Here is a 12,192-nt window from a genome sequence, read left to right on the forward strand (position 1 = left end):
ATATATATATATATATATATATATATATATATATAATAATAGTAAAAATGGCAATTTCCAAATAAGTACAGTGAAATAAATAGCAGGAACGTCCACGATGATAATAGGCTACTGGTCCATTTTTTTTATGATGAGATACATAAAACCAGGAACACCAACTAAATACCACACCCTATGCATACATAAACCTTATATAGGCCTTTATAACTTTTTATTTGATGGAGAAGAATCAGAGTTATGCTGTCACAAGTATTGGAAGATTAATCAGACGTGACTCAGATGTTTAATGATGACATTGCAAATATTGTGGGCGTAGGCCTACTTATTGTCCCCGCCTTTTGTAAATACAGACCTCCTCCCTTACTATGTTATATTAAAGACTGTTGTGAACCCTACCAACATTTGTTTTTCTTTCTGTGTTGGTTACGCTTCATTTCGTGGACCAGAATGACAATCCAAATCTTTACCATCAAATATGATGCGGAAAATGAGCCATATGTATTTTCAAGGGGAGATACTATCACAGGGAGAATTATTTTGGTAGTTTCAGCTGAAACAAAGATTAAATGTCTTTCTATCAAGGCTAAAGGAAAAGCTCATGTTTTGTGGGAGGAAGATTATGGATTATACCTGGACGAAACATACCGTGCCAAATATGAATATTTTTCAATTGAGCAGTGTGTACTGCAGGAAGGGAATGGTAAAGTATCCAAACTTATTTTCTTAATGTATGCATTGCTTATCAGCCATCATAAAGATGAGTAAGACATTTTGGAGAAAAGGTAGAAAAGGGTAAATCTGCTGTTCAAACAATAATAAATATATGCTGTTTGGGTAAAGTTGAGGGAAGGTGGGGGTGGAGAAATGTAAGCTAAACGACACTCAAATTCATAGAGCTCTGAATGCAAGAACTGATCATCCATGATATCAAACTTCGTTTTAACCAGGGGCACAACTTTCACTGGGGACGGGGGGGACATGCCCCCCCCCACACAGTTTTATCATTGGAATGTGATCCAAAGAGGCACCAGTGTGCTTTAGGACCATGTGGATGCCTCCCAGTGGTTGGTTAGGCTATTTGGAGTTTTCAAACTTTGGATATTTTCAAACTATGTGTAAGGGGGACAGGGAACTGTCATTTAATCTCGCCCACTAGCTGGCTTTCAAGTAATTTCATTTTCTTGCATTGTGACAAGTAAATTCTCTGCAATAGGTTTAGCTCAGGGATGGGCAACTTTAACTGGGTTGGGGGCTACAAAAAATCTGAACTCCTCATAAGGGGCCACAGGTGCTCACGGTTTTGCCCACATCCATACTACAAATGTGGCTCATGCAATGGAATGTATTTTTTTAAATTATTATTTGTGTTGATTCAAGAAATCACACCTCGATGGCACAGACTGATGGGTACACTTCCTGCTTATACTTCCTGCTTTGCACCTATGGTACACTCGCAATGGCAGCCAGTCCAGCCATTATGCCATCATTTAATTGAATGGAGACGCCCGTTTTATTCATGATCTGTGCTATCCGGGATCCTTGGGACATTCCTACCCCATTGAAGTCAATGTAAAATGGTTTAGGGAATGGACGTCCCAAGGATTCAAGATAGCACCTCATATTCATTCTTATTTCTGTGATCGTCTGATAATTCTATGCAAGCGGTAGGTCACGTTCTGAAAGACGGTATTCTATTTTTATATGTCTCTCTTTATGTAGTGTTGTTGTCTCTCTTGTCGTGATGTGTCTTTTGTCCTATATTTATATATATATATATATATATATATATTTTAATCCCAGCCCCCGTCCCCACAGTGGGTAATTTGCCTTTTGGTAGGCCATCATTGTAAATAAGAATTTGTTCTTAACTGACTTGCCTAGTTAAATAAAAGGTTAATAAAAAATATAAAAAAATATATGCCAAGTGCGCAAAGCTGTCATTAAGGCAAAGGATGGCTACTGAAGAATCTCCAAAGTAAAATGTATTTTTATTTGTTTTTGGTTACTACATGACTCCATATGTGTTATTTCATAGTGTTGATGTCTTCACTATTATTCTACAATGTAGAAAATAGTACAAATATAGAAAAACCCTGGAATGAGTAGGTGTGTCAAATTTTGACTGGTACTGTATATGTATATAGTGCCTTTGGAAAGTATTCAGACCCCTTGACTTTTTCCACATTTTGTTACGTTACAACCTTAATCTAAAATGTATTAAATAAAATAAAAAACTCAGCAACCTACGCACAATACCCCACAATGGATAAGCAGGTTTTTATACATTTTTGCTAATTTACAAGATTGGTACACCTATATTTGGGGACTTTCTCCCATTCTTCTCTGCAGATCCTCTCAAGCGTTGTCAGGTTGGAAGGGGAGCATCACAGCTATTTTCAGGTCTCCAGAGATATTTGATCGGGTTCAAGTCCGGGATCTGGCTGGGCCACTGAAGGACATTCAGAGACTTTACTTTTATTTTCTCCGTTAATCTTTCCCTTGATCCTGACTAGTCTCCCAGTCACTGGCGCTGAAAAATATCCCCACTGCATGATGCTGCCACCACCATTCTTCACCGTAGGGATGTTGCCAGGCTTCCTTCAGACATGACGCTTGGCATTCAGGCCAGAGTTCAAGCTTGATTTCATCAGACCAGAGAATCTTGTTTCTCATGTTCTAAGGGTCTTTAGGTGCCTATTGGCAAACTCCAAGCGGGCTGTCATGTGCCTTTTACTGGGGAGTGGCTTCTGTCTGGACACTCTACAATTAAGGCCTGATTGGTGGAGTGCTACTGAGATGGTTGTCCTTCTGGAAGGTTCAATGTCAACGGTGCAATGTCAACTGTGGGACCCTATATAGACAAGTGTGAGCCTTTCCAAATAATGTCCAATCAATTGAATTAACCACAGGTGAACTCCAATCAAGTTGTAGAAACATCTCAAGGCTCATCCATGGAAACAGGATGCACCTGAGCCCAATTTTGAGTCTCATAGCAAAGGGTCTGAATTCTAATGAAAATCATGTATTTCTTTTTTAATTTGTTCTAATTATGCAAAAATGTCTAAAACCCAGTTTTCACTTTGTCATTATGGGGTATTGTGGGTAGATTGAAAAGGGAAAACAAATATGTAATACATTCTAGAATGAGGCTGTAACGTAACAACGTGGAAAAAGTCAAGGCATCTGAATACTTTCCGAATGCACCGTATGTGTGTGTGTATGGTTCCTGTTGGATATTGGGGGCATCCAGGGATGTGCTATTGGATGTTATTGCTGTGGGAGCGAGTTAGCTAGCTCTAATTGTGGCGGTTGCATTGGCTCCCTGCTAATTCACGGTTGTTTCCATGCTAGCAGACGAGTCTACAGCCTAATGTGCTTCCTTGTGTCTATCGTCAGATTAAACACCAATCAACTGGGACCGCTGGCTGGGCATTCCTTTCTTAAAAAACACTTACATTTGGTTGAGTTTTCAACTAACGTGAGTTCAACGTGAAATCAACAAGCCATCTAATGTAATTTGATTTCGGTTTAAAAAAAATGCTAAATTCCCTTACGTTGATGACCTTTTAAATATCCAATCAGTTTTCCATGTTGATTCAATGTCATCGCATTGATTTTTTGTTGTTGAAATGATGTGAAAACAACGTTGATTCAACCAGTTTTTTCATAGTGGGAAGGGACTAGTTAAATGCCGACAACACATTTAACTCAAGTGCTTGCAACATCGCGTAGCCACTTGACATTGGTCAACTCTGGCAGAAAGTTCTGGTCTCTGTCTTTCATAACACTGGTAATACACTCAATTCAGCATTAGGCTAATATGCATGTTTATTGTTCTCTTGGCCTCTCTCCCCAATAGTTTTTGAGGAGCCCCAGGAAAAGCTAGACTACATAGACTACATAGCTTTTATGGACAATTCTTCAAAAAAAATTGAACTAAGAATATTCAAAGAGAGATGAAAGCAATTTCTCACTTGCTGAATGTAAAATACAGCAGCCAAAATAACTTGTGGAGAATTTGAAAGGAGAGAGAGAATGTGCAATGGTGATCACATTGGTAAATTGATACACTGATGGGCTAAGATTCTAATGAATTGACAACCATTTGAAAAATGGAAATTACTTGAGCAAAGACGCATGTAGGCTAATGATCAACATTGACATGCTGAGAAATTGATTTGCAAATTGCATTTGTTTTTTAATTGCTCCAGTAAGCATCGACGGATGCACAATGTCAATGGACTTCAGTTATTGGTTGAAATTTGGTCCATCCGCTCTGGCCTTGATTTCAACGTCTGCATATGTAGATTTTTGATCTGGTACAGAACGGCCTTGATTTGGCCCAAAAATAGACATCTATGATTGGTTAACCTCCATTTTGCTTGTCTTTGCTATTTTATTTGAATATTTAAACGTGACATAATGCTTTCTTTATGGAAAAATGATTCATGTGACTTCAATGTCAGACAAAGCAACTTCTCAATGTCTGGTAGAGTCGTGTTTTCAAGGTCCGCAAAAATAGGTATTTTCCCATGTCTATAAAAATACAATCTCATAAAATATATATTTTTTTACTTTCCCCTTAAACTGAAAATGAACATGATGTCTTTTCAATGTCTTTTTAACATCTACATGTGTTTCTATATATAATTTTTTATTACATGTGCATTTGTGTATTATTTGTGTACACACCCTGAAAGCGCTGAATAGTCTGTAAACACCTTATATAATGTGCAATAGAATGGGTTGATCAGTTGATAGGTAAAGGCTACTGTAGAAAGAGAAACGATAAACTGTCCTCTAGTGTGGATGCTCGCCAACGTTTATAGCTTATGTTCAATTTATAGTTTATTATAGTTAGCATTAGTTATCGCCCTATGCATGGATGGCCCTTGAACTTTACATTTAAAGTAACATAGCTCATGCTCTTCCAATTTTGAATGAACACTCCTGATTTCAAAGCCCACAGGTGTTGATTTTAGGTCTGGACCGGCCTTGATTTCAACATTCACAGACATTGATTATTAGTCAAGTCCGAACTGGCCTTGATTTGACCCAAACATAGAAGCCTATGATTGGATCAGATTTGGTCCGGTCCGGACCAATTGTTCAGAGATATGAGGCACAGACTGTACAACATGTCATTGATTAGACTAGGGTTTAAAAAAGGTGAATAGCCTAAAGGGAGCAATGTGAAGTTAGGGGGAGGGAGCAGAAAAAGTGGGTAAGGATTTTCCCGAAAGTTTGTGTGTTAAGAAACACATGCACAGAGCATTATACGGTTGTTTAATGCACATGATAGGTGTTCTGGGGGAGTGTGAAGAGCCAGTTCAATCAGGTCACGCAAAGTCCCAAAATGGACGTACCAATCGCAGAATGCCCATAAACAGCCCAGTTACTTTTGATAACAGATGTTGGGAGAGACTACATGGTCAACATTGTTCAGTGTATCTAAATTCTATTTCCATTTCCCCATACTCTCAGGCACCAATGTTCTAACTACAGGAAGACATGTGTATCCTTTCTCTTTCCAAATTCCTGACGAGTAAGTATTAAACTTTTTAATGTTGTGAATGTAACCGATGTGAAATGGCTAGCTAGTTAGTGGTGCACATGAGTAGTTTTCAATCGGTGACGTCACCCAATTGGTGAAGCCACCCACTCTGAGACCTTGAAGTAGTTGTTAACCTTTCTCCGCAAGGGCCCCGGCTTTTGTAGAGCAATAGGTAACGATACTTCATGGGTGATAGTTGTCGACGTGTTCAGAGGGTCCCTGGTTTCTAGCTGAGATTGGGGCAAGGACATGGACACTTTGGTGTTTTGCCCCAGATCACCCAGGTGGGCTCTGCCCAGCTGCGGGGTTGCTGTGGAAAATGGGGGGTTCAAAGGGGGATGAAATGGCTAGCTAATTACCAGTGCACGCTAGTTAGCAGTCCGCAAGGGCTGCGGCTTTTGTGCAGCGATAGGTAACAATGCTTTGTGGGTTATAGTAGTTTATGTGAGGGTCTCTGTTTCGAATCAAGATTGGGCCAAGCAGAGAGATGGAAGCAACATTGTTACACAAACATTACTTTGTTGCAATATGATTTTAATTTGTGAGTTTTACCAAAGAAGCAACTGCTGGTGTCAGATTCAAATAGGCCTACTCTGATTTTGGAAGGCTAGCCATGCGAGACTAGGCATCACTCATATGCATGATGTCCATCTACATAAACAAATCATAGCAGTGCAGGAACATAGTATTAAGTAAACCAGAGATATTAGCTTCAGAAAGAGTATATGAGATAAATACAATAGTAATTAACTAGAGATTTCTTTTTAATCATGGTTATGGATAGGAATGGGACATTTTGTTTCAATTTCACTAGACAAATGTGATGGATTCGTGGTCCTATGATGTTATCCTGTTTTCCTCAGGGACATGCCATCCTCTTTCCAGGGTAAATGTGGTCAAATCCTCTACTCATTAGAGGCTAAGTTGACCAGGTCAATGAGGTTTGACACCAAAGCCAAGACTGATTTCCCCTTTGTCTCAAAGGCAGACCGGTCTATGATCCCATATCTAATGGTAAGGACCCGTATTTGGCTATAATGTCACTACTAGTGCCCAGAGTTTAGTTATCACACATTCCTGCCTGTCACGTGTTTTTTTTTACACCCACAACTGACATTGATCAAGTCAAGCGATAATTTCCTGGTCACATGGTCTAGAAAAACTCCTGGCCCTGTCTTTATTTATTAGGATCCCCATTAGTTGTTGCTCACGCAGGCAGCAGCTACTCTTCCTGGTGTACACTCAAAACATGAAATAATACAGAACATGAATGGACAACAACAGCTCAAGGACCAAACTACATGCATTTTTAGCAAGAATAATATAAAAGTAATTATTTGACAAATACTTTGAAAAACAGAGACTTATACTCTAGGTCTACCTACAGTATCAGCAGTCAATTCCATACATCAAATACAGTGCCTTGCGAAAGTATTCGGCCCCCTTGAACTTTGCGACCTTTTGCCACATTTCAGGCTTCAAACATAAAGATATAAAACTGTATTTTTTTGTGAAGAATCAACAACAAGTGGGACACAATCATGAAGTGGAACGGCATTTATTGGATATTTCAAACTTTTTTAACAAATTAAAAACTGAAAAATTGGGCGTGCAAAATTATTCAGCCCCCTTAAGTTAATACCTTGTAGCGCCACCTTTTGCTGCAATTACAGCTGTAAGTCGCTTGGGGTATGTCTCTATCAGTTTTGCACATCGAGAGACTGAAATTTTTTCCCATTCCTCCTTGCAAAACAGCTCGAGCTCAGTGAGGTTGGATGGAGAGCATTTGTGAACAGCAGTTTTCAGTTCTTTCCACAGATTCTCGATTGGATTCAAGTCTGGACTTTGACTTGGCCATTCTAACACCTGGATATGTTTATTTTTGAACCATTCCATTGTAGATTTTGCTTTATGTTTTGGATCATTGTCTTGTTGGAAGACAAATCTCCATCCCAGTCTCAGGTCTTTTGCAGACTCCATCAGGTTTTCTTCCAGAATGGTCCTGTATTTAGCTCCATCCATCTTCCCATCAATTTTAACCATCTTCCCTGTCCCTGCTGAAGAAAAGCAGGCCCAAACCATGATGCTGCCCCCACCATGTTTGACAGTGGGGATGGTGTGTTCAGCTGTGTTGCTTTTACGCCAAACATAACGTTTTGCATTGTTGCCAAAAAGTTCAATTTTGGTTTCATCTGACCAAAGCACCTTCTTCCACATGTTTGGTGTGTCTCCCAGGTGGCTTGTGGCAAACTTTAAACGACACTTTTTGTGGATATCTTTAAGAAATGGCTTTCTTCTTGCCACTCTTCCATAAAGGCCAGATTTGTGCAATATACAACTGATTGTTGTCCTATGGACAGAGTCTCCCACCTCAGCTGTAGATCTCTGCAGTTCATCTAGAGTGATCATGGGCCTCTTGGCTGCATCTCTGATCAGTCTTCTCCTTGTATGAGCTGAAAGTTTAGAGGGACGGCCAGGTCTTGGTAGATTTGCAGTGGTCTGATACTCCTTCAATTTCAATATTATCGCTTGCACAGTGCTCCTTGGGATGTTTAAAGCTTGGGAAATATTTTTGTATCCAAATCCGGCTTTAAACTTCTTCACAACAGTATCTCGGACCTGCCTGATGTGTTCCTTGTTCTTCATGATGCTCTCTGCGCTTTTAATGGACCTCTGAGACTATCACAGTGCAGGTGCATTTATACGGAGACTTGATTACACACAGGTGGATTGTATTTATCATCATTAGTCATTTAGGTCAACATTGGATCATTCAGAGATCCTCACTGAACTTCTGGAGAGAGTTTGCTGCACTGAAAGTAAAGGGGCTGAATAATTTTGCACGCCCAATTTTTCAGTTTTTGATTTGTTAAAAAAGTTTGAAATATCCAATAAATGCCGTTCCACTTCATGATTGTGTCCCACTTGTTGTTGATTCACAAAAAAATACAGTTTTATATCTTTATGTTTGAAGCCTGAAATGTGGCAAAAGGTCGCAAAGTTCAAGGGGGCCGAATACTTTCGCAAGGCACTGTACTTACAGATCAGTATACAGTGCATTCGGAAAGTATTCAGACCTCTTCACTTCCTCCACATTTTGTTATGCTACAGCCTTATTCTAAAATGGATTAAATTGTTTTTTCCCCCTCATCAATCAACACTCAATATCCCATAATGACAAATCAAAAGCAGGTTTAGACATTTTTGCTAATTTATAATAAATAAAAACCTGAAATATGACATTTACATACAGTGGCAAGAAAAAGTATGTGAACCCTTTGGAAATAACTGTATTTCTGCATACCTGGATTTCTATCTTTAGGTGCCTTTTGGCAAATTCCAAGCGGGCTGTCATTTGCCTTTTACTGAGGAGTGGCTTCCGTCTGGCCACTCTACCATAAAAGCCTGGAGAGATGCAGAGATTGTTTTCCTTCTGGAAGGTTCTCCCATCTCCACAGAGAAACTCTGTCAGTGACCATCGGGTTCTTGGTCACCTCCCTGACCAAGGCTCTTCTCCCCCGATTGCTCAGTAAGCCGGGTGGCCAGCTCTAGGATGGGTCTTAGTGGTTCCAAACTTCTTCCATTTAATAATGATGGAGGCCATTGTGTTCTTGGGGACCTTCAATGCTGCATAAATGTTTTGGTACCCTTCCCCAGATCTGTGCCTTGACACAATCCTGTCTCGGAGCTCTATCGACAATTCTCTTTGACCTTGGTTTTTGCTCTGACATGCACTGTCAACTGTGGGACGTTAAATAGTCAGGTGTGTACCTCTCCAGATTATGTCCAATCAATTGAATTTACCACAGGTGGACTGCAATCAAGTTGTAGAAACATCTCAAGGATGATCAATGGAAACAGGATGCACCTGAGCGCAATCTTGAGTCTCATAGCAAAGGTCTGAATACTTATGTAAATAATGTATTTATGTTTGTTTTTTTAAATAAATGTGCAAACATTTCAAAAACTTTTCACTTTGTCGTTATGGGGTATTGTTTGTAGATTGATTAAATCTATTACTTTTTTCAGCAATTTTAGAATAAGGCTGTAATGTAAACAAAAAATGGTAAAAGTAAAGGGGTCTGAATACTTTCCGACAGCACTGTACATATACAAACAAGTTATTTAGGTCAGACAGGAAACACATTCTATAGCACATTCATTTTTTGTCACTAAAGAAATCTTGCTCCCCAATCTGACATGGATCCAGATATAACTTCATTTGACTGCTGTGTATCACATTTTTTCAGAAACCTCAGCATGGGACCAAGGATAAGGATGTTATGTTCTTTGCATCTGGAAAAATCTCTGCGAGCATTCACATTGAGAGACAGGGATACCAGCAAGGTAATGATTCATATTGGCCTGTAGATAAAACAAACTTTACCACCTGTCTCAAATAAACTGGGGTGAAAAATACTCAAGTCAGATCTCTGCTAACCAAATAAGTTTTGTTTTTGAGCGGAACTGTGTCGTACCCATCCAGCAGCACTTCCCACTCCACTGCATCCATACTGGACCTGATCCAGCATATACACATCCATCCTCATTCGGGTTTTAAATATATTTTTACAGGAGAGGCTCTGAAAGTCAGGGCAATTATTGTCAACAACTCAACTCGCCCAGTGACCCCAAAATACTACCTGTACGAAAAGCAGTGTTTCTACGCCCAGAAAAAGAGGAAAGTTCACACCCACAACATCTTGAAAGAGAAGGGCGATCGGGTCCCTGCTGGCACTCGGCAGACGGTGACCCAAGTTTTGACCATCCCTCCACAACTCCCTGCCACCATCTTCAACTGTCCTATACTCAAATTAGAGTACCGATTGAAGGTAGCTACCTACATATGTGATAGGATGAATCTGAACTGCAAAGCTCCAGACACCAAATTAACAACTATATTTTATGTTTCCAATTATTCAAACAAACCTTTTGTAACACTTGTTGCGTTTCTATTCTTGCAGGTCATTCTTGATGTTAAACTGGCCATAGACCCTGAGATCAAGCTACCTATCGTTGTTCTTACTGCAACTCAAACTCTTGGACAGGAACCCCCACCTTACTCCAGTTTTGGTTTTGAGTCACAAGTCCCAACTGCATCTGAGCTACCACCCCCCTACGAAATGTTTGCTTCCTCGTCAAATTTCTATAGAAAATTGTAAAGGCATGGAGATTCTCAATTGGGCGCAAAAGTCTGTTCTCTACTCAACTCCTCCATCCTACTCTCTTCCATGCCCCAGAGGCCGATAAGGGGTCGCCATATATAGAAGAGGGTCAATTCGTTAATAAGGGAACAGAGGAGTTTGATCCTCTCCTTGATAGCCTCCTCTCTGGCCAAGGATATTGAGATGTATCCTACCAGAGTACTACATGGAAGAGGTTTGAAATGCACCACACCCCCTTTGAATCCGTTGTTGTTTTGTCAGAGAAAAGCATGTACCTTTAAATACAATATGCTACCTATAATTTTATCTATAAAACACCCATCTAGTACTGGGTTGGACCCCCCCTTTGCCTTCAGAACAGCCTGAATGGATGCACCGTATCAGCAACAATGTTTAAATACGCTGTGGCGTTGAACCGTTGCTCATTTGTTTGTCTGTTTGTGGCCCATCTGTTAGCTTGCACGATTCTTGCCATTCTCCTTCGATCTCTCATCAACGAGCTGTTTTCACCCACAGGACTGCAGCTGACTGAATGTTTTTTGTTTGTCGCACCATTGTTGGTAAACCCTAGACACTGTCGTGTGGAAAAAGCCCAGGAGGGTGGCCATTTCTTCGATATTGGATCCGGCGCACCGATGTTGATACCACGCTCAAAGTCGCATACGTCACTTGTTTTGTCCATTCTAACGATCGAACAGTAACTGAATGCCACAATGCCTGTCTGGTGTACTTAATAAACTGGCCAGTGAGCGTATATATTAAAAGTCTAATTTCATACCAGCGTATTTGTTTTCAAGTTTCCTCCCCCTTGCCTCGATTACCTTTGACCTTTTTCAAAAAGAGGGGAAGAGAGGACAGAGGAGATGACGTGAGGAATTGAGCAAATTCTATTGATATTCTCCTGGATAAAGGGAGATGAAGGGTGAAGAATTTCAGAAGAATTAGAATTGATTATTGTATTGTCTAACCATTTCCTCCTTCACTTTTATTGGTCTTTTTTTGTATATGCATGCATGACTGTACGTTGCTTTGGATGACAGCTTCTGCTAAATGGCATATTATATTATTATTTAGCATCTATACGTATTGCTAATTTACCTGCCTTGATTTGAAATGTGTGCATGTTGCCTTAGAAAATAATAAAAAGCACTATACAAATAAAATATAATTTATTACCATGTCCAATGATCAGCAGTATCCCCAAACAGTACAGAAAAGCTAGGATTAACCACTGAAGACTCATGTGCAAACACAATGATTTAATTTATGGAAAACAAATGTGCAGGATAAAGTATAGGCTACACAGAGATGTAATCACCTATTCAAAAATCAGGGGGAAAAGGCTACATCGCATACAAATCAGGGATATTTGAGGGAAATGTCTGTATATCAATGTAGCCTCATCGAGAACCAGGCTTCAGAAAGCCTGGTGACATCAATTGTAGAAAGTAGCCCAAAAGTGGTGGAAATTAA

The 12,192-nt window shown here is 39.8% G+C and overlaps 1 protein-coding gene across 2 annotated transcripts; it reads left to right on the plus strand.

Moving 5' to 3' along the window:
* The first annotated feature begins 20 nt into the window (after positions 1-20).
* Positions 21-11,877, plus strand: LOC110525102 (arrestin domain-containing protein 3). Of its 2 annotated transcripts, XM_021605049.2 has the most exons (6): positions 21-700; positions 5,485-5,545; positions 6,418-6,568; positions 9,805-9,901; positions 10,130-10,386; positions 10,519-11,877. In XM_021605049.2, exons 1-6 carry the CDS (start codon positions 280-282, stop codon positions 10,714-10,716), a joined length of 1,185 nt encoding a protein of 394 aa, XP_021460724.2. In that variant the 5' UTR covers positions 21-279; the 3' UTR covers positions 10,717-11,877. The 2 variants fall into 2 exon arrangements, with proteins under 2 accessions (XP_021460724.2, XP_036835333.1); XM_036979438.1 differs by lacking the exons at positions 21-700; positions 5,485-5,545; positions 6,418-6,568 and having other exon boundaries at positions 9,462-9,901.
* The last annotated feature ends 315 nt before the right edge of the window (positions 11,878-12,192 follow it).

The sequence above is a fragment of the Oncorhynchus mykiss genome, chromosome 6 (genome assembly GCF_013265735.2).
Source record: "Oncorhynchus mykiss isolate Arlee chromosome 6, USDA_OmykA_1.1, whole genome shotgun sequence".
Lineage (NCBI taxonomy): Eukaryota > Metazoa > Chordata > Actinopteri > Salmoniformes > Salmonidae > Oncorhynchus > Oncorhynchus mykiss.